Below are 22,334 nucleotides of genomic sequence, written 5' to 3'. Positions count from 1 at the left end.
CGGCGGCGAGAGGAGGGTTGGGAGTGAAGCTCTGCGCCCTGAGAGGGAAATGGCACGGGAAGGGTTAAAAAATGGGGATAAAGGAAGTTTTGTGCAGGTTGGATGTAATTTCTGCTGCTTTCAAGGGGGGGAAACCTGTTTTGCACACGTAGAATCGCACTTTACACACGTAGAATCACATTTTACACACATAAAATCACATTATACACACAGAATCACATTTTACACACACAGAATCACACTTTACACACACAGAATCACACTTTACACACACAGAATCACATTTTACACACATCAAATCACATTTTACACACATCAAATCACACTTTACACACACAGAATCACATTTTACACACACAAAATCACATTTTACACACATCAAATCACACTTTACACACACAGAATCACATTTTACACACACAAAATCACATTTTACACACATGAAATCACACTTTACACACATAAAATCACACTTTACACACAGAATCACACTTTACACACATAAAATCACACTTTACACACATAAAATCACATTTTACACACATAAAATCACACTTTACACACATAAAATCACACTTTACACACACAAAATCACACTTTACACACACAAAATCACACTTTACACACAGAATCACACTTTACACACATCAAATCACACTTTACACACACAAAATCACACTTTACACACATCAAATCACACTTTACACACAAAAAATCGCATTTTGCACACACAGAATCACAAAATTACTTACAAAAAATTACTTACGCAAAATTCCTTACAAAATATTAATTACAAAAAGTGAGGCACCGAACCACGAAGAGGTTTGTGAGAAGCCCAAGGGTGTTCTGAACGGTGTGAGCAGAACAAGGGGAATTGAATTCCTTGCCATGCCCATCACACCACACAGGCTGACATTTCAGTGCATTTTGAAATATAAAAATTTGAATTTTCCCTCTATTTCAGTGTATTCCTGACTGAGACAGGCGATGCAACTTGGGGATCAAAAGTTTCCGTGACAGAAAGAAATTTTGTCCCGTGGGTCAGGCAGAAAGGTGATTGAAACCAGACCACAAACGTGGTGCATCTCAAAGAAATTGGACTGAAAATGTCTATTCTGCATTGAAAAAATTCAGATTTTCATGCTATATTTTTTTTAAAAAAAAAAGTTTCAAAGTGACAAACATCAAAATAGAAGCTCCACGTTGGAGTTTTTAATAATTCCAAAAGATTTGGAATTATAAACCAAGATTTTACCAGCGTTACAGAAGTTGGGATTTTCAGAACGCTTTCCAATTTCAGAGTTTCCCCCACAAGCTCTCATTAGGCTAATTTGTTATTTTTTCCTTGCTTGCCACGGGAATCTTAATTACAATTGCTCCAAATCCAACTCCCATCCATCTTAATCATTTTTGGCCAGGCTGGTAAATCATCTGCTGCAATCACTTCCAAAAAAAGTTTGTTCTGCACTGAAAAAAAGGCTGAGAAAGGAAACAAAAAGTGAATTTATCTTTTTGGATTCATCTTTTTTCCACTCAGCCCTCAGCAGCAGGGAGGTGGAGTGGAGTTTTCAGAGCTCAGGGTTTTCAAAAAGTGGGGTTTTGAGAAAAATTCTGGGGAATTTTTGAGCAAATGGTTTTGCTGGAGTCAGGAGGAGGTTGGGAATTGGAATCGAAGAGAATTGGAATTGAATTTTGAATTGAATTGAAAGGAATGGAACTGAATTGAATTGAGTTGAATTGAGTTGAATTGAATGGAATTGAAATCAAACTTCAGGGAATCACGGAATGGTTGGGGTGGGAAGGGATTTAATCCCATCCAGGGATATTTCCAGGGTGCTCCAGGCCTTGAGAATTCCATTAAATTCATTTATTTTCTCCCCACTTCGTCAGGGAGTGACCTCATCACCTGGATGGAGACCTAACGAGCACAAGGTAATTATTGGGAATTAAAAATCATCCCAGAGCTGAAATCTTTGGCCAAAACCTCTCCCAGCCTGTGCCAACTGCAGTCACCAACGCAGTGCACAGCTCAATGGGTTCTCTTGTTAGGAACAATTTGAAATTTGTCTGGGATTTTTTCCTTAAAAAAACAGAAAAACCCCATTTTTTTGGAAAGATTAAATATCAACTGAAAACAGAGGAAACATCTGCAGGGCTTGACCTTCTCCTCAACCTCTGATGGCTGCTGAGTATCAGAACTTTTGAGTGAGAAACCCAAATTGAATTTATTCTTGCCTGGTTTTGTTTTTCCTCAGGTGGGATTGCCAAACAGAGGATTTGGGGATGAAAATTCTCCCTGTGCCCAAATTGGGGCACAAAATTCAGGTTTCTCTCATTCCCCACAGCCCAATTTCAGCCACTCACTGCCCTCCCCTGGGGCATTTTTGGGCAATTTTTGCCCAAAAGAATTTTTCTCCCAAGTTTGATTCCATTTTCCCTGGATGTCCTCTAAGGAAATTGTGGGAACTGAAGGTGAGCACCACAAAACTTTGGATATCCAGCTTGCTTTGGGTCCTTGGCTGCCTTCAAACCAGATGGGAATTGCAGCTTATCAGCTCTGAAAGGAGAATTCTGCAGAGCAGAGCTGCCAGATGAAAAAAAATTATCATTATGATTATTATTGATAATAATCATAATAATTATAATGATGATAATAATATCTGTTGATCTGCACCACTGCATTTAAGGAGTATATTTTCACTCATTCTAAGAGTTTTATTTGATATAGAAAACTTTATCAGGATCCTCCATGGATGATGGAGAAATGTTCTCCACACAGGAGGAAACCCAATCCTGCTCCATTATTATTATTATTATTGATAATAATGATAATAATATCTGTTGATCTGCATCACTACATTTAAGGAATATATTTTCCCTCATTCTAAGAGTTTTATTGGATATAGAAAACTTTATCAGGACTCTCCCTGGCTGATGGAAATTCCTCCCCACCCAGGAGGAAACCCAATCCTGCTCCAGCTCCCCACTGTCCCACTAATCCACCCAAATCCCTCCATCCTCTGCTCCTCTCAGAGCTTCCCCTCCTTTTCATCCTCAAAAAAACCCTCCTAAACCCCGAGTTTCCGAGGAAGTTTCCCTAATGAAGACCTCATTAGCAGCTCACAAACACACCCAGAGCACCTCCAGCAGCAGAGAAAGGAGAGAACTCCTCAGCCCAGCCTGGATCTCGGGGTGCAGCAGAGGGAAAATAATGAAAAAACCGAAAAAAAGGTTCAGATTTCCTCCCCAGAAGCGCAGCCTGAGCTCAGCTGCAGCAAGGTGAAAGGCTAAATGTGGACAGAATGGGAATTTGTGAAGTGCTTCCTGGGGGGAATACTTAACAGCAGAAATATGTTTCCCCTGGAGACCTTCCCCACCATTTGGTCCGATTTCTTCCTCCAAGAAGTGAACCAGCTCATGATGTAATGCTCCAGGGAGAACATTCCTCTCGAAAAAGAGTATCTTCCTAGGGAGAAGTTGGAAGAAAACATCTTAATATTGTTTAAACAGCTTTTGGCACAGGCGCTGCTGCTCGGGGCTGGGGGAGAAGCAGGCTGGGAATGGGAAGTTGTAGGGGTTGGGTTGAGGCTTCTCCTCGACTGTCACCCCAAATCCTCAGTCCTCAATGGAATCAGGGGGAAAGAAAGATGTTTTCAGAAGTGAAATAAGGCATTTTTTAGAAGAAAAGGATTTGCTTGGTTAATAAAAGAGATACAATTCAAGGCAGGGCAAAACCCAAGGTGACCCAAAACCCCAAAGCTTGCAGAGCATGCAGGAAAACCCAAACCAGCAGAGCTCTGTGAGGAGGGAAGTTTTAGGGGTTGGTTTGAGGCTTCTCCTCGACTGTCACCCCAAATCCTCAGTCCTGAATGGAATCAGGGAAAAAAAAGATGTTTTCAGAAGCGAAAGAAGGCATTTTTTAGAAGAAAAGGATTTGCTTGGATAATAAAAGAGGGACAATTCCAGGCAGGGCAAAACCCAAGGTGACCCAAAACCCCAAAGCTTGCAGAGCATGCAGGAAAACCCAAACCAGCAGAGGAGCAAGCAGGGGGAGAGCTGGAAAAAAACCCCCAAAAAATGAACATTTAGGGATTCCATTCCATTCCATTCCATTCCCTAGCTGGGATTATGTCATGCTTAGCACCACCACAACTCTGTGTTCACATCAACTCCTCCTGGCACAAACCTCACAGAGCTTCCCTTGCAAACACACCCTGGGCACTTCGGGCTTGTTTGATTTTATATATATTTTTTTTTTCTTGAGGAAAAGAGCCAAATGAGGTTTTTATTCCTCATTAAGGTTTGTACCCACAGATTACCTTTTCCTCAATGGCACACCTGAGGCCACTCAGCAGCTCAAAATCTCAGTTTGAATGTGAATTCCCTCAGAATTCCTTAATAGATTTGCATTAGTGGTTATATTATTTACAGTCAGAAGGTTTGTGACCTGCTGGGTGCAGGATGGAGGATTTGGGTTTGGCCAAACCTTGGGGGGATTTCCAGCAGGGAATTTGGGTCTGCAGGGGATTTAGGGGATGTTGGATCCCTGTTTGCCACCCTGGTGCTCCCAGGAGCAACAGCTCAGCTCGAGAAGAGATCAAATCCAAACCCAGAGGGGATAAAAATCCCAATTTCCCAATTCCTACCTCGTCCAGGTCAAAGCATCATCAGGGTTTTGGAGGAATGAACAGAATTTGTGCTCAGCTTCTCCTCAGACGTTGAGATTCCTGATTATCTTTAATTTTTTCATCGTCAGGATGTAAAACCAAGGCTCACTGAGCTGCTTTAAAACATCCAGCTTTGCATTTGATCTGTTCAAAGAGGTTTTTGCTCGAAATAAAAACTTTGTTTGCAGGGTTTGGTTGGATAATTTAACTTTAGTCCTTCGTTGTTCAAACTCTCAGGAGAGCTCTGGGCACAGTGACTGAATTAAAAGGTGTTGTTCTTGTTATTAATCATAAGTAAATAACTAAAATATTAATATTACTATGAATAACACAATAAAATATAACAATAACTATAATAATGATTATAATCATGATAATAATAACAAATAATAGGATTGTTGAGCCCATAAAACACTTTGCACACCACAGAATATCTCAGTTTCAATGCCAGGGCTTGGCAATGCTAAACCAGCAGTTCAAATCCCCATAAATGATTTAAACTGAGCTCAGAGGACTTTCAGCCCAATCCTTTGCAGGCTTCTGTCGAGAGCTTTTACTGCTTGTGGCTGCAGATTTTTCAGGTTCTTGGTCGACCCTAAAACCCTTAAAGCCTTGAATCACAGCTATTTATCACCCATCAGGGAGCTGCAGAAAATGTATTTTCCTCCGGAATGACCGTTCTCATAAAAAAACTAATTTAAAAAAAAAAAAAAAAGACAATTAGGAATGTTTTTTTTAAAAATCTCCACTCCAGCCCAACTTAACAAAGATCCTTAAACCTCACAAGCCTGACTCCCCCCCAAAAAAAACGAATGCCACCTGCAAGCTGTAAATATATACATTATTTAATTCCTTTTTCTCCCCCCGCCAAGTATTTTCTTTGGCCGTTCCCTTCAGCCCAAAAATTGTCAAACTAAATTCCCCTTTAAGAGCAGAGCTCCAGCTCCTGCCAGCTTGGGGGGGAAATACACTTTATTTATCTTGGCTGGGCTTTCGGGGTGGAAGGTTTTGCAGCCCATCCGAAGGAGCTCGGCGAGGAGGTGAAATATTGCACAAGAAAAGCCATTCATTAGATCTGTCTGCTCTGCCTTCCACAAACACTGCAGCCTGGCCAGAGCCCAGCTGGGCAGGGGGCAGGGAGGTGGGAGGCAAAGGGGTCACTGGAAAGAACCCAAAATCAACACGGGTTGGGGTTTTTGGGGGAGTTTGTCCCTCCCTGAGTAGTCAGGTTTGCATTCTCTCCCCAAAAAATCAACACAGTTTGGGGTTTTGGGGAGTTTGTCCCTTCCTGAGTAGCCAGGTTTGCTTTCTCTCCTTTCTCTTCCCCCAAAAATTAACACAATTTGGGGTTTTTGGGGAGTTTGTCCCTCCCTGAGCATGCAGGTTTGACTTCTCCCCCCAAAAACTAATAGAGTTTAGGGGTTTTGGGGAGTTTGTCCCTCCCTGAGCAGCCAGGTTTGCCTTTTCCCCCTTCTCTCTCCCCAGAAAATTAACACAGTTTAGGGTTTTGGGGAGTTTGTCTCTCCCTGAGTAGTCAGGTTTGCATTCTCTCCCCAAAAAATCAACACAGTTTGGGGTTTTGGGGAGTTTGTCCCTTCCTGAGTAGCCAGGTTTTGCCTTCTCCCCCTTCTCTCTCCCCAAAAAATCAACACATTTTTGGGTTTTTGGGGAGTTTGTCCCTCCCTGAGTAGCCAGGTTTGCTTTCTCTGCCTTCTCTCCCCTAAAAATCAACACAGTTTGGGGTTTGGGGGAGTTTGTCCCTCCCTGAGTAGTCAGGTTTGCCTTTTTCCTTTTCTCTTCCCCCAAAAATCAACAATTTGGGGTTTTGGGGAGTTTGTCCCTCCCTGAGTAGTCAGGTTTGCTTTCTCTCCTTTCTCTCCCCCCAAAATTAACACAGTTTGGGGTTTTTGGGGAGTTTGTCCCTCCCTGAGCAGCCAGGTTTGCCTTTTCCCCCTTCTCTCTCCCCAAAAATAACACATTTTTGGGTTTTTGGGGAGTTTGTTCCTCTCTGAGTGGTCAGGTTTCCCTTCTCTCCCCAAAAAACTAACAGCATTTGGGTTTTTGGAGAGTTTGTCCCTCCCTGAGCAGACAGGTTTGCCTTTTCCCCTTTCTCTCCCCCCAAAAATCAACACAATTTGGGGTTTTTGGGGAGTTTGTCCCTCGCTCAGCACACAGGTTTGCCTTCTTCCCTTTCTCTCCCCCCAAAACTAACAGAGTTTGGGGTTTTTGGGGAGTTTGTCCCTCCCTGAGCAGCCAAATTTGCCTTTTCCCCCTTCTCTCTCCCCAAAAAATCAACAGCATTTGGGGTTTTTGGGGAGTTTGTCATCCCTGAGTAGTCAGGTTTGCCTTCTCTCCCCCCAAAACTAACAGTTTGGTGTTTTGGGGAGTTTGTCTCTCCCTGAGCACACAGGTTTGCCTTTTCTCCCTTCTCTCCCCCCAAAAATCAAGTTTGGGGTTTTTGGGGAGTTTGTCCCTCCCTGAGCAGCCAAATTTGCCTTTTCCCCCTTCTCTCTCCCCCAAAAATCAACACAGTTTGGGTTTTTGGGGAGTTTGTCCCTCCCTGAGCACACAGGTTTGCCTTTTCCCCCCCAAAACTAACAGAGATTGGGGTTTTTGGGGAGTTTGTCCCTCCCTGAGCACACAGGTTTACCTTCTCCCCTTTCTCTCCCCAAAAACTAACACAGTTTGGGGTTTCTGGGGAGTTTGTTCCTCACTCAGCACACAGGTTTGCCTTTTCCCCCTTCTCTCCCCAAAAAATCAACAGCATTTGGGCTTTTTGGGGAGTTTGTCATCCCTGAGTAGTCAAGTTTGCCTTGTCTCCCCCCAAAACTAACAGAGTTTGGGGTTTTGGGGAGTTTGTCCCTCCCTGAGCACACAGGTTTGCTTCCTCTCCTTTCTCTCCCCCCAAAATCAACACAATTAGGATTTTTGGGGAGTTTGTCATCCCTGAGTAGTCAAGTTTGCCTTCTCTCCCCCCAAAACTAACAGAGTTTGGGGTTTTGGGTGAGTTTGTGCCTCCCTGAGCAGCAAGATTTGCCTTCTCTCCCCCCAGAAAATAACACATTTTTGGGTTTTTGGGGAGTTTGTCCCTCCCTGAGCAGCCAGGTTTGCCTTTTCCCCTTTCTCTCCCCCCAAAATCAACAGCATTTGGGGTTTTTGGGAGATTGTCCCTCCCTGAGGAGCTCAGCCTTCCATCAGGAGCTTTTCCTGCCAAAATTCCAGTTCCCAAATTCCCATTTCCCAGCCCCACCAGGATTCCAGCCCAGCTCTGGGCTGGGGTTAGGGGAGATTTGGGGTTTAGAGCCCCAAGATGAGCACGAGGAGCTTCCCAAATTCCCATTTTCCAGCTCCAGCAGGATTCTAGCCCAGCTTTGGATCAGGGGAGATTAGGGGTTTAGAGCCCCAAGATGAGCATGAGGAGCTCAGCCTTCCATCAGGAGCTCTCCCTGCCATCAGGAACTTCCCAAATTCCCATTTCCCAGCCCCAGCAGGATCCCAGCCCAGCTCTGGGCTGGGGTTAGGGGAGATTTGGGGTTTTGAGCCCCAGGATGAGCATGAGGAGCTTCCCAAATTCCCATTTCCCTGCTCCACCAGCATTCCAGCTAAGCTCTGGGCTGGGGCTCAGGGGAGATTAGGGGTTTTGAGCCCCAAGATGAGCATGAGGAGCTCTCCCTGCCATCAGGAGCTCATCCTTCCATCAAGAGCTCTCCCTGCCATCAGGAACTTCCCAAATTCCCATTTCCCAGCACCACCAGGATCCCAGCCCAGCTCTGGGCTGGGGTTAGGGGAGATTTGGGGTTTAAAGCCCCAAGATGAGCATGAGGAGCTTCCCAAATTCCCATTTTCCAGCTCCAGCAGGATTCCAGCCCAGCTCTGGATCAGGGGAGATTTGGGGTTTTGAGCCCCAAGATGAGCATGAGGAGCTCAGCCTTCCATCAGGAGCTCAGCCTTCCATCAGGAGCTCAGCCTTCCATCAGGAGCTCTCCCTGCCACCAGGAGCTTCCCAAATTCCCATTTCCCAGCTCCACCAGGATTCCCTCCCAGCTCTGTGCTGCCCAGCAAGTCCCACATCAGCTCAGAGTCCTCCTGAGCTCATCCCAGCCAAGCAAACCCCCAGCAAGGCTCATCTGTCACTCATCTGTCACTGCTGACAGGTATTTGCTCCATCTGCCCCTCAGGGGCTGCAGTGATGGAGATTCCACACCTCCCCAGCCCTGAGTCCCTGCTCAGCCCTCTCTGTGCAGCAACTTTTCCCTAATGTTCAACAGAGACCTTTCCCAAGGATTTAAACACATTTCTGGTCCTTGTCAGAGCAGAAGTGGAGAACAGGTTATTGCCTCCCACCTTCTGCAGAGCTGAAGATTTGCTCAAACCCTCTCCAGGTTAAGGAGGCAAATTATTTTGAGGATAAAAGGAACTAAAAAAGCACCATAAAGAAGTAGAAATCTCTCTTGGAAAGAACCAACCTCTTCATTTCTTGTAGAAATCCTTCATTTCTTTCAGCCTGCAGAGCTGAAAGCATCCACAAATAATTCCTGACAATCCTTCTCCACCCAGCTGTGCCAGGAGGAAAACCCAAGCTTTGTTTTGCTCTCCTTATCCTTGTTCTTCTCCTCCTGCCTTAATTCCTGCTCAGGGAATCTTGAGGGAGAGCTCCTGATACTGAACTCAGAACAGCAGCTGGGATTCACCTCTGCAGCACCAAACACACAGTTTATGGCTTTTTGGGGCAAATCTGACTGTGATTTCCATATAAAACTCACAGCTGATTCCAGCCCATCACAAATTCACTTTTCCAGGTTAATTCCAGAGCACAGTTCAGTCGCTGCTTTGTTTTGAACAGCAGAAGTAGCAGCTCTGGCTTGAGTAAAATAATTTACAAATTCAAAATTTATGAATTCATTAATTTAGGAATTCACTCATTGTTTTTTTAAGCTTTAAATGTCCACCCCAGCCAGCCTCTCAGAGGTTTTATTTCCCGAGCAGAAAGCTCAGCCCAGCCTGCCCTCTCCTGGCAGCCAAGCACAGCATCCAAGCACAGCAAATCCCCAAGCCAAACATCAAGGCCACTGTTTTTGGAGGGATTTATCCCTGGTTTTGGAGGGATTTATCCCTGTTTTGGGACAAAGCCCTGTTTTTGGAGGGATTTGAGGCAGGGAGATGTGGCACTTGGGGCTGTGGTTTATGGGCCACAGGGCAGTGCTGGGCTCTGATCTTCAAGCTCTTTCCCAAGCTCAGTGATTCTGCAACTTGAGCAGCACTTAAATCCAGGAGTTCCTTTCAAGTTGCTGTAGGAATTCTTGTCTGGGGAGCAGGAGGAATAAAAATCCAACAGCTCTGGTTGATTGGAGCTCTATAAAAGCAGCCAAGCACATCGAGGGGTTTATCCCACATCACTCAGGGTACAAATGAGGTCACAGAGGGGACTGTGTGGGACACAAAGCCATTTCCTCCAGGCTGGCACTGGGACAGCCCAGGGTGACAAATGGCAGCAGACAGACAGACCACCTGCAATCCTCCCTGCTGATCTCAGGGAGCTGAGCAGAAAATCCAACCAGGAAGGTGACAGGAGCTGAAATCAGGACTAGAAATAAAGCACAACTTTCCTGGTGAGGAAGGATTCTGTCCCCTCCCTCAGCCAATTTAATTTTCCAGATGAATTTTATACACAATCAAAATTTAAAAGCTTTTTTCTTTGTTGGTTTGTTGTTTTTTTGTTCTTTTTTTTTTTACATCAGAGAATAATTCATGAACTCTAACACAAAATCTTAATCTAAGGAACTCCACATGTCCAAATTCTTTTCAGGAGATGGGAGCAATTCCCCACTCTCTCCTCTTCCCCTTCAAGAAGTGATTTCTTCTTTATTTGCAGACAGCTCAAAGGGTTTTTTAACATATTTTGAAATGTAGAAAAAAATTCATACAGATTTCAACAGCAATTGATGAGGAATGGTCAAGAAAATGGGAAACAAACCCTTCACATAATTGTAGCTGAAAGGACACATTTCACACCATGGTTTAACTGCTAAAGACAAATCCACATTCATCATGGGAGAAGAATTTTTTATTCTCTTCATCAGCTGCCATAGCTGTGCCAGACCAATGCTCTGAGCCAGTCTGCCACACAGTCCAGCTCTTCAAGCATTTTAGGCATCAAGACTAGGAAAATGAGTTCTAAGTTATGCAGAAAATGAGTCAGAAAATCAGTGAGGAAATAGAAAGAGAAGAAAGAGAACACAAAGCTCCAAGAACCACCTTCACTTCAGGAAATTGGAGATTTCACTCTCAGCTCAAGAGTTTCTGTCTCTTCAGGGTGTTTTTGGTGCCTCCTGTCCTTCCCCCACCCAGAATTTGTGCTTCTCCTCCTCTGGGTGGGAGCCCAGGCTGGTTCTGCTCGAGCTGAGGCTCCACAGCTGCTCCTCCTCCTCCTCCTCCCCCTGCCAGGAGCAGCAGCGAGAGCAGCAGAGCTCTCGTTCTCCTTCCCCGGGGCTGGCAGCGGGCTGAGGCTTTGCTTTTTGGGGTGAACATTCTCAGCTCCTGCCAGGACTGAGGTGCTGCTGCCTCTCCTGCCTTGGGGAGGAGCTGCTGGGGGAAATTCCTTGGGAATCTCGCTGGGAAGTTCCACCCAGGCCAGGCCTTGGCTGGCTGCATCCCTGCTCAGCCTCATGCTGCGCCGAACCCGCAGCTCCCCCTGGGCATTGCTGCTCCTCCTGCTGCCCTGGGGGAATCCCTGGGGGAAATCCTGGGGGAATCCCTGGGATTCCTCCTGCCTGCCCCGAGGAACTGATAGGATTTCTTCCACATTGTAAGAGGAAACTGCCAGATCCACCCCAGTTACCTCCAGGTTTTCGGCAGGAGGGAGGTAGAAGGAGCTGCTGCGTCGCCTTTGCCTCCGCGGTGGATCAGAGCTGGCAGGAGGATGAGGAGGATGTTCAGTTCTCTGGGCAGCTTCCTGGTTGTGGTGTTGGGTCAGAATTTCCAGCCCAGTTAGGAGATTTCCTTGGAATTTCTCATTTTCTATCAAGGAAATGCTTTCTTTTGCTTCTTGTTCACGTGGAGTCTCTTTGCCTCGCTGGAAATACTCAGATGTGTCAAAATCACTTTCTGCATCTGGCACAGTGTTTGAAAACTGGGGGGGATAAAGAATAAGAATTTCAATTTTTAAAAAAAAAAATTTAGGCCAAAGGTAATCCACAAAACCTGGTTTCAAACAGCTGAATTGGCTGCTGTTCTCCTCACTAAGTCATCCTCCAAAATCCCCAAAAAAAGGGAATCCTGCAGGCTGGAATGTTTCAGGGTGAAAACTGAAAGCTTTGAAAACCCCAAAGGTTTTCAAAGGTTTTTTGGGTTGCTTGGGAAAAAAAGCAGAGAATCCTGGAATGGTTTTGGGGCTGGAAGAGACCTTAAGGATATTCAGTTCCAGGCTCAGAGAGCTTCCCCTGGCCCAGCTGAGCTCTGAATGCTCAGTGCCCCCAAGCATGGAGACCCCACAGCCTCTCCAGGCTGGCTGTGCCAACATTTAACCACTTTTAGGGTTTTTCCCCCCCCAAACATCCCTTTTGTGACCCAGGAGCAGAGTCTGTGCTCCCTGGCTGTCCCAACATTTAACCACTTTTAGGTTTTTCCCCCAAACATGCCTTCTGTGATCCCTCAGTTACCTGAGGAGCAGAGTCCATGCTCCCTGGCTGTCCCAACATTTAACCACTTTTAGGGTTTTTTTCCCCAAATATCCCTTCTGTGATCCAGAAGCAGAGTCCATGCTCCCTGGCTGTCCCAACATTTATCCAATTTTAGGGTTTTTCCCCCAAACATGCCTTCTGTGATCCCTCAGTTACCTGAGGAGCAGAGTCTGTGCTCCCTGGCTGTCCCAACATTTAACCACTTTTAGGTTTTTCCCCCCAAACATCTCTTCTGTGATCCATCAGTTACCTGAGGAGCAGAGTCCATGCTCCCTGAGCCCTCAGAGCTGGTGGCTGTTGTCACCTCCATGTCCCCAAGGCTTGGGCACACAGCAGCTGCATGGAGCTTCTTCCCTCTGCTCCTCCCAGCCTCTGCCTGCTGGGGAACTTCCTGGGGAATACCGCTGGGTTTGGGATTAGCCAAAGCTGCACCCTCTGAAGGACAAAAAACAGGGTTATTGAGTCAATGTGCTAAATATTTTATGTATTACAAGCAAAGCTTCATGGTATTTTACTTATTATAGGTATTATTCATTATTTTACTTAATATAGGTATTGTGTATTATTTTACTTCCTACTTAAATTTCAAAAAATTCTGTACAACCATCCCAGAGAAACAGTGGGGAAAAAACCCCAAAGTTCTGCACATCCCTTCAGTCTTCATGCCCAACTCACCAGCTTTAAACACTATTTAAATATCTTAACCATCCAAAAAAGAGATTTTTTTTGGTCAGATTTACTCTGGAGTCCAACAGGAATTAAATTTATCAGTTGGACATCATTAATTTATTAATTATTAATGCTAAATATTATTTATTAGCATTATTAAATTCTAATCAATATTTAGCAAAGAAAATAGCAATTTAATTGCTATTGCAGAAGCAATTAATAGTAAAATAATCTACAATGGGTTTATCACCAATGCACAAAACTCAAGCTAACCTCAGAAAAGTTTTTAATGTAACTGTTAAAATAGGAAATCAGAAGGGAGAGAAAGAGCAAAGCAAAATAAACCTAAAAACCAAATTACCTGTACAAAGTGCATCTGCCTTTGGTGAGTTTGGAGTTGAGACAGCAGAGAAAACCTCTGGAATTTCAGGGATAGGGCTGAGAAGAGGTTTTTTAGAAGCTATTTCTCTCTCCCCATATATAGATTTCTTGGCTTTTTTCTTCCTTCTTCTCCCAAAGCTTGGGTACTTCATTTTCTGAAAAGGTTGAGAAGGCAGAGCAGAGCACAGAGAAATTTTAACCATCCTCTGCAATGCCATGAACTCAAAAATAAAGCAGAATTCACTCACCTGGCTCTTTTTGGGAGCAGCCGTGGTTGGATTCTTCTGTCTCTGGATTTTGTTCTTGGTTGGATTTTTGGTGTCTTTGTCATTTGGAGTGTCTGGAGCTGCTGAGTCACCATCAGGGTTCTCTGGCACAGCTCTGCTCTGCTGGGGAAGAGGATTTTGGGGAGTTTTGTGCTTCTAAACCCCCCAGAGTCCACCAGGAATCAACTGGAATTAATCCAACTGGGAATTAAATATTACAGACTCATTGCACACAGTGCAATCCTGTTTGTAGAATTGTGAAAATACAGGAAATGCTCATTTTTAGTTATTCCTTTTAAGAAAATGAGTTACTTTTAAAATATTCCTCTATTTTCTGCCTTCTCCTTCCACCAGGAGTCCAACACTGAAAGCATTTCTTGCTCTAAAATCAATTCTAAAATTCCAGCAACCAAAACATTCTGTCAGATTGTTTGGGGAAACTCCTGGAAAATTCAACAGAAATTGTCAATTCAAGTGTCAGGCTGGATTTTTAATAACTGGAAAATCTCATTTCCTGAAGAAAAGGCACTAACAGGAGGTATTTCCATATACCTGGATATAGATAAACCTCATACCTGAGGCTGGAAAAATATGTTTAAGCATCAAGAGGGATAAAAGAATAATTCTGCCTGAGGAAGTTCAAAAATCAAAATAAATTTAATCACTAAAGGAACTCACCTTCCTTTTAGTACAAGAACGAGTTGTCACCATGTCAGCTGTGTCAATCTCTGCCACTATAAATCAAAAAAGAGAATTTTGATTCCATTTCAATTCAATTTAGTAACATTTTATTGAAATTATCCTCATAATTTCTAATATTTTGCACTTCAGCCAACTCAGTCTTGAGTAGAGATTTAATCTGAGGGTTTATCAAACATGGCAAGACATAAAAATTACACCTTGCTCTCCAAAACAGAGGAAAATTACAATATCAGAATCAAGATTTAAAAAAAAATTACTTTAGGCAGTAAAATTTTCACAGAAAAATACCCCAAGTTGAAATAAAATCCAGTTAATCTAAAGCTCAAGTAAACACTGCAAAGCTTCAGAAAAAATATTTAGTTTATAGCATTCAAATTTTAGCACAATTGAAATATATCCTCTGTATAAAAAAACAATGCCTAGAGAAAAATAAACCAAACCCTTCAAGTGTCAGTTTGCAGGTACAAAAATATTTATTTTCTGCAGACAAAAACACAAGTTGGGTTTACCTTCTGCCTTGTCAGCAGGTGAAGGAGCTTCTGCAGGAACAGAACCTTCCAGGATTTCTTGGGGAGGCTCAATGCATTCCTTTTCATGGAAGAAAATGACATTTTTTAGCTATAAATGATACCAGATATATCCTGAAAAACACCTCATTTTAGAGGAGACAAAGTGGGTTTATTTTGTTTCCTTAAAGGAAACCTTTGCTCTGTGTGGTAAAAAAGAAATTATCAAAATATAAGGAAAAGCGAAGGGAAAACCATTTCAAGGTTTAAAAATCTTCTAAAAAAGCTCTGCAGACCAAAGTGCTGCACAGAATTCATAAAAACTCAATTTCTCCATGTGATTTCTAACCCCAAGCAGACTCTGCTTTAACATTTCAGCCATTTCTGTTTAAAACCAACCAGGCTGGGGAGGAGAATCAAACAAGAATTGATCATTCCCAGGGAGCTGAGGGGTTTTTGTCACTGAAAAAGCAAAACTCACCTCATCCCAAGCAAAATCCAGGATGGGCAAAGGCTCTGCTCGGAGGTTCTGCCCTCGGGGGCAGCCTGGGGAAGCTCCTCTGCGCAGGGGGGTGTTGGCAGGAAGGGTTTGGTCGAAGATTTCGGGGCTCAAAACTTCCCCAAAAGTCACTTTTTTCTTCTTTGGTGTTCTGGAGCTCTGAGTGTCTGCAGTGTCTGGTGGAATGAAGTGGAATGAAGGGCTGAGTGAAGTGGAACTGGTAATGTTTGTGCTAAAAATCATCACCCAAATAAGCAGCAAAATATTATCTTTACAGATCCTGGGAGGTCAGCCAGGATTTTCAGTGTATTTATTACACTATGAAAAAATGAAGGAAGAAATAGATTAAAAATGACCACTTGTTCCTCAAGTTCCAGTGGGAAATTCCTTATGTTCCAAGTGGGAAATTGCTTGAAAAAAGGGAATTCTGTTCTGGTGGTTGAGGCTTTATGAAGTTTTAGTTTGGGATTAATTTTTTTAAGAATTATTTACCTCAGCAATTTCTTTTCCCTATCATCAGTAAGGAATTCAGTGGTGGTTAAGGCATTATCAATAACCTGATTTAGCACAGAGGAAAAAACTCATAATCCCACATCATTCTTTAGCTATTTTAAAAAGAAATAAAGGAAATTAAGGGATTTTTTTGTTCTTAAAAAGGGTAATCTGACCTGTTTGTAACATTTCAAAGGTTTTTACACAAGTGGAGACTGCAGCAGCTTCACCTCCTCCTCTGTCAATGGCACTGCTTGAGTATTCCTGGCAGATTTAAATGACAAAATTCAATATAATTTATTTTAAATGTTGTCCTCCAAGCAACATTTAGTAATCAGTTGTTCTGTTTAATCAAACCTACGTGTTTGCTAATGAATAAAACTCAAAAACATTCATTTCATGGAATGATGGAATGGTTAAAGTGATCCAATCCCACCCCAGACATCTTCCATTATCCCAGGTTATCTCAACCTGGCCTTGGACACTTCCAGGGATTCTCAGCTTCTCTGGGAATTCCATCCCAGCCTCTCACAAGGAGGAATTCCTTCCCAAAATCCCATCCAACCCTGGCAGTTTGAAGCCATTCCCCTTTGGAAAGTCTCTCTCCCTTTTTCCTGTCACCCTGGAAGTTGCACTCAGGTCACCCCAGATCCTCTCACAACATCAAAACTTCCATGATGACCACTCAGAAATAAATTATTCCCAAATTATTCCCAATCCTATCCATTTGTCACCAAAGCAGCTTTAATCTCACCTTCAGTGAAGGCTCTGAGCAGAGATTTGGGCTGTCCAGGATTTCCCTGCCTGGGGTTTTCTTCAGGATGGACCTGAGCAGGGAGCTGCTCTGGGAGAGATCACTGCAGGGAATATTCTCTGTTTGGAGAGGTGTTGTGGGGGTTTGGCTTCCATCCAGCATTCCCAGGATCACATCTGCCCCAAATCCAACCTTCCTGGGGCTGAGAGCTGAGCCAGCATCACCTCCAAATCCAACCTTCCTGGGGCTGAGAGATGAGCCAACATCACCTCCAAATCCAACCTTCCTGGGGCTGAGAGATGAGCCAACATCACCTCCAAATCCAACCTTCCTGGGGCTGAGAGATGAGCCAACATCACCTCCAAATCCAACCTTCCTGGGGCTGAGAGCTGCACCAGCATCTCCTCCAAATCCAACCTTCCTGGGGCTGAGAGCTGAGCCAACATCACTTCCAAATCCAACCTTCCTGGGGCTGAGAGATGAGCCAGCATCTCCTCCAACCTTCCTGGGGCTCAGAGCTGCACCAGCATCACCTCCAAATCCAACCTTCCTGGGGCTGAGAGCTTCTCCAGCATCTCCTCCAACCTTCCTGGAGCTCAGAGCTGCACCAGCATCACCTCCAACCTTCCTGGGGCTCAGAGCTGCACCAGCAGCACCTCCAAATCCAACCTTCCTGGGGCTCAGAGCTTCTCCAGCATCTCCTCCAACCTTCCTGGGGCTCAGAGCTGCACCAGCAGCACCTCCAAATCCAACCTTCCTGGGGCTCAGAGCTTCTCCAGCATCTCCTCCAACCTTCCTGGGGCTCAGAGCTGCACCAGCATCACCTCCAGGGCTCTGCTCACACCTGGGAACTTCAGAACAAGGATAGATGTGACACTCAGAGGCTGAAAATTGAGGTAATTTCAGTATTAAAAACATGAGCTGTGTAAAAATGCACACATCTCCACAGGTGCTGTGCAGAAATATCGCACAAAAATCCATTTGGCTGGAAATTTTGGCTACTTGTGCCACTTTACATTTGCTTTTTGTTTTCAAATAAATGTGCCATTTACTGTTTTCAGAACTGTATAAAACATATCAAAAAGGAGCATGAAGAAAAAGTTTCTACTGCATCCAAAATTGTAGACAAGATGGCAAAAATCAGACGAATTTCCTGACAAATGTTGAAGTATTTCTATTTCCTAATAAGAATATATCAGAGCTGAATCCTCTTACCATGGTTTGTTTCCAGGGTATCTCCAGTTACAACAGAGTCCAAGGATTTCACAGGATTTGGTTGCTCATAAATCCATTCCTAGGGAAAAAGTTTAAGGATTTTTTTCACCAGCACAAGCCATGGAGGGTTTTAATCCCACAAACAAGGATTTCAGATTTTTCTCAATCATCCACTGCTTGAGTTGAATCGATTTTCCCAAAACACCCAAGCTAAACATTTAGAAGGATTAACAGAAAGGATGAAAACCCTTTTTTTAATGACTAATTAGAAGGTTGTTGATAATTAAAGCACCTTTGCAGCAGTAGGTGTTGGGGACAAAATGCTGCAGATCCTGGGGTTCCTCCTGCTGCTCTTGGTCACATTTTCACTCCAATTTTCTTTCAGAGCAGCTCCTCTGTTGCCCAAAGTGAACTTTTCACTCCACTGCTCCAGGTTTGGCTCTTTTTTAAAAGGTGTTTTGTTCTGAGCTGCAGCAAGGAAAAATCAAACAGAAAAATCAAAGAAACCGCAAAGAGAAACTTCAGGTTTTGCAGTGAATTCTCTTTTGTGTTTCGCCACCAAAGTGTCAGGTAATGTTCTAGGCAGGGAGGAGAACATATTTTTTAGATCTGCTTGGAAAATAACATTTCCAAACCCTCAAAAAAGTGATTATTTTAATATAATTCATATCTGAAAAGTGATTATTTTCATATAAATCTTATTAAGACCAGCAAGAAGAGAGAAGTAAAATAAAAACCACTCTCAGTTTCATGGAAAAAAGCATGAATATACTAATGTTTAGTGAGAAATACATCAAAGAGTACAAATCTAGGAACTCAAACTTAGGACAGAGTCAGAAAAATGCTATTTTTCTAAGAAATCACTATTTAGGATGTATGAAAATGGTTTAAACAAACAAAAAAACCCCTCAAACCAGAATATTTAATCAACTTACCTTCCTGGGTGGATCCTTCCAGGTCCTCAGCCTCTTTCAAGGATTCAAAGGAGGTTTGGAAAGCATCGATTTTGTCCTTCAAGGACCTCACATTTGCATGTTTAAAGGGACTGATCTGCCAAAACAAAATGAACCCCAGCAGGCATTTCCTTCCCCACCTATTTAGCTTTAATGCTTTGTGACATAAAATACAGAGAATTTTGTATTTGATCTGGCTGCAGTTGTAGCTGGATGGTAAAAATAAGGGAAAAAAGGGACTTTTTACCCACAAATCTGCTACATTTTACTGCATTTAATCTGCTCCTCCAGACTGTGCTCAGAATTTGCTTCCTCACAGTCCAGGATAGTTCAATTTATGAAAAAAAATCTGATTAAATAAATAATTTGTGCTCGGCTTGACTTCACTTGGAGCTTTAATCACCCTTTAATTACCCAGAAATCAAGCACAGCAAACACAGGAAATCAACAACATGAAAATACATCAGCAAGCTCAGCAGGGAGAAGAAATTCCAACCTCTTCACAGTGTAAAAAAAAAATGAAAAATCCCCAAATCCTAAAGCCAGGTGACCAAGGGACATCAGGAAAATGAATGTCTGGACTCAACTGAGCTCCCCCAGCAGGTATTTGGGATATTTTGGATATTCTCACCCGTGTGAAAGTTTCTTTCTGCCTGCTGCTCCTCTGCTGGGCCAGGTACCTGATCAGGGTGTTGTTTTCAGGTGATCCCCTTAAGCCAATGGTTGATCTTCGCCGAAATTTTAGGGAATTTGAAGTCCCTGCAAAGAGAGGAGAGGTGAAAAAGAAAAACAACAAAACCAGAAAAATGTTTTTTTAATACATAAAACTTTAAAATGTTATTTTTGTTCCTTTTAGTGGTGATTAATGCTGTTTATTCTAAGATACAAAGTTACTTGCTCAGCCCAAGAAACCTCCCTGAGCACATCAAATTAAGTGCTTTTAATTAAAATTAAAGTGATATAAAATTAAATTGAGGGTTAATATTTAACCCTTCACACACCAATCTGTCTTTTTGTTTTTCTGTTGTTTGTTAAGGAAGTCTCTACCTAAACCCTGGCAGAATTTGTCCTACAATTCCCTTGTGAATCTCAGACATCTCATTAACTGAAGAGAGATAATTAAGGAGCATTTAATGATGTAGGGTTTAACCTATACAGTTGAAATTATCCTATATGGGATATCCTATAAAGCTGTTGCAGGAACAACCCCTCAGTCTGCTCCTGGCCATATTCCAGCTCAGATCTCCTGAATTGCCCTAAATTGGAGCTTTTTTTGGCACCAGGTTGGACTAACAACCTGAAGAAATCTCTCTGAGAAGGACAGGAGCCATTTGGCAGCCCAGCTCACCCTTGGGTCGTTTGGCAAAACCTTCTGGAGGAATCCCAAGCTCAGGAATTGTCACAGCAGCAAAATCAGGTGGTGTCCTCTGCTCAGAGAGTCCCAAAGCAGGATTTCCTTCCACTCTGTCCCTCCCAGGAGTGGAGGAGAAGTTATTTCCCAAGGGAATGGGAAAATCCTCCTGGCTGGCCAAGGGCAAGGGGGAATCTTTGAGCAAATCCCCCCTGCGAGCCCCAAAACAGCTCCCAGGGAGCTCCCCAACCCCCTGGGGGTGAGCCACATCCCCCTCGGGGCCTTTGGGGCACTGCAGAACACGTTTTTGGGGCCGTGGCTGCTTCCCATCGCTGAAATTCTCCTTCCTGGATGCTCTGATGGCTCTGGGTTTGGTCACTTTGCAGCTCTTCGGGTCTTTTGGCAGCGGGAAAGAGGTTTCTTCCTTCTCTTCAGGACAGCTTCTCTCATTTCCTTTGACTTTCAGGGGAGATTTGGATCCTCTGAGCATTGTTGGGGATTTATTTGAAGGAACATTCACTCAGCCTTTGCTCCTGTAGTTACAGATTCCTGTCAAAAAGAAAAATAATTATTAGTTGCTAAGAGCAGGAGTTCACTGCCATCCCCAAGCTTCTCCCAAATCCACATTATTCCTGGACAAGGTGTTTAACAGTGGGGTGGGAAGAGGAATTTATCCCCAAAAAGCTGCAGGGAAAGGAGAAGAAGGACTGGGAACAGAAAGGGAAACACAGAGCAATAAAACCTGCATTATAAACATGGACAGAATGGACTCAGGATAAGGAGAAAAAGCTGTGATTTCACTCAGTCCAACGTCATTTTTGTATAAAATACATACTAAATGTCTATGTATTTTACAGATTTTATGCATAAAATACATACACATTCAGTATAAAAGACATGTATAAAATACATTACTAAGTATATATGTATTTTATAGATTTTATGTATAAAATACAAACACATTTAGTATAAAACACGTGCATAAAATACATTACTAAGTGTATATGCATTTTATAGATTTTATGCATAAAATACATACACATTTAGCATAAAATATGTGTACAAAACACATTAACCACAACCACACTGCGTGTGTTTTGCTCTAAGTGTTACAACTATCAGCAGTTTAATATTAATACTACTTTTAATAACATTAATTAGCACGAGCAGAAAGAGCAAGCAAGTCTCAGGAAGGCAGTAGAACTAACAATACCAATAATTTATTTTTTTTTAACACCACTAACTTCTAAGGAGAAAATCTAAAGGGCCAATTTTTTTTTTTTTTGCATTTAATTTCTTGAATTTGAAGGTAAGAAGTAACAATACCAACAATGCATTTTTTTTAAACACCACTAACTTTTAACGAGAAAATCTAAAGGCCTAACATTTTTTTTTGCACTTAATTTCTTGAATTTCAAGTCAACGACGGACAATTCAGTAACGCGAGCCTGAAATTTCACATGCATTTTCAGAAAAAAAATCACTAAAATTCAGCAATACCTTGCGGGCAACCTTTTCCTTTCTTATGTTATTTTTGTTCCGCTTTCACGCCCCAGAGGAGGCTGATTTTCCTTTTTTTCCCAAAGGAGGTAAAACCCCCACCCGGGACTCCCTCAGCCTCACCGCCTCACCTCGCAGCCCTCAGCGACCGCACCGCTCACCCTCCCGGACACCCCGAGGGCTCCTTTTTCCGCGTTCCCCGGTAATTTTAGGCTCCCCTCACTCCTTTTCCCCGTTAATTTCGCCTCTCCCCGCTGTTTTTCCCCGTTAATTTCGCCTCTCCCCGCTGTTTTTCCCCGTTAATTTCGCCTCTCCCCGCTGCTCTCCCCTCCCGGCCCGCCAGCTCCCCTCACCTCAGCCCCGCGCCCTGCCCGCCTCACGCTTTCAAACCGCGCCACGCCCCCGCAGATCCCTCCGCGCCCTCACCGCTTCTCCCTCCCCCGGCACCCACCGCAGCGCCGCGGCTCCGGTAGCACCGGAGGGATGGATGGATGGCAGAAAACAACCCCGAGCCGCTGTTCTGCTCCCGGGGCTTGGCGGGGCTCGGCGGGGCCGGGGGGACTCTTTGAGCCGGCGGAGGGATCGCGGGCCGTTGAGGACGCAGTACAGCTTGGGAAGAGGGGAAGAAAAAATAAAATGATTACATGGATTCATTCAACGGCCCGCGCGCACGTGACGGGCGACAACCAATCACAGGCTG

General features: G+C 43.6%; 1 protein-coding gene across 15 annotated transcripts; it reads right to left on the bottom strand.

Moving 5' to 3' along the window:
* Positions 1-10,713: 10,713 nt before the first annotated feature.
* Positions 10,714-22,254, bottom strand: CDCA2 (cell division cycle associated 2). Of its 15 annotated transcripts, XM_085080801.1 has the most exons (17): positions 21,988-22,253; positions 20,132-20,683; positions 19,415-19,542; positions 18,766-18,880; positions 18,123-18,298; positions 17,831-17,909; positions 17,201-17,466; positions 17,117-17,161; positions 16,616-17,032; positions 16,038-16,125; positions 15,352-15,545; positions 14,874-14,952; positions 14,341-14,396; positions 13,645-13,785; positions 13,377-13,551; positions 12,597-12,781; positions 10,714-11,796 (listed from the first exon to the last, which is right to left on the bottom strand). In XM_085080801.1, exons 2-17 carry the CDS (start codon positions 20,622-20,624, stop codon positions 10,930-10,932), a joined length of 3,504 nt encoding a protein of 1,167 aa, XP_084936927.1. In that variant the 5' UTR covers positions 20,625-20,683; positions 21,988-22,253; the 3' UTR covers positions 10,714-10,929. The 15 variants fall into 15 exon arrangements, with proteins under 15 accessions (XP_084936927.1, XP_084936920.1, XP_084936925.1 ...); XM_085080794.1 differs by having other exon boundaries at positions 16,616-17,368; positions 17,408-17,466; positions 21,988-22,254; XM_085080799.1 differs by having other exon boundaries at positions 17,078-17,466.
* Positions 22,255-22,334: the final 80 nt, after the last annotated feature.

The sequence above is a fragment of the Lichenostomus cassidix genome, chromosome 22 (genome assembly GCF_008360975.1).
Source record: "Lichenostomus cassidix isolate B80296 chromosome 22, HeHo_3.0, whole genome shotgun sequence".
Lineage (NCBI taxonomy): Eukaryota > Metazoa > Chordata > Aves > Passeriformes > Meliphagidae > Lichenostomus > Lichenostomus cassidix.
Note: the sequence above shows the minus strand (reverse complement) of the source record. Positions and strands in the feature narration are given on the sequence as shown.

Coding starts and splice junctions, on each gene's coding strand:
- CDCA2 (XM_085080789.1), bottom strand. CDS start 20,624: ATGCTCAGAGGATCCAAATCTCCCCTGAAAGTCAAAGGAAATGAGAGA. Junction 15,546..16,037: donor CTTTGAAATGTTACAAACAG/GTCAGATTACCC, acceptor TCATTCCACCAG/ACACTGCAGACACTCAGAGC. Junction 11,797..12,596: donor GCATGGACTCTGCTCCTCAG/GTAACTGATGGA, acceptor TATCCCCCCCAG/TTTTCAAACACTGTGCCAGA.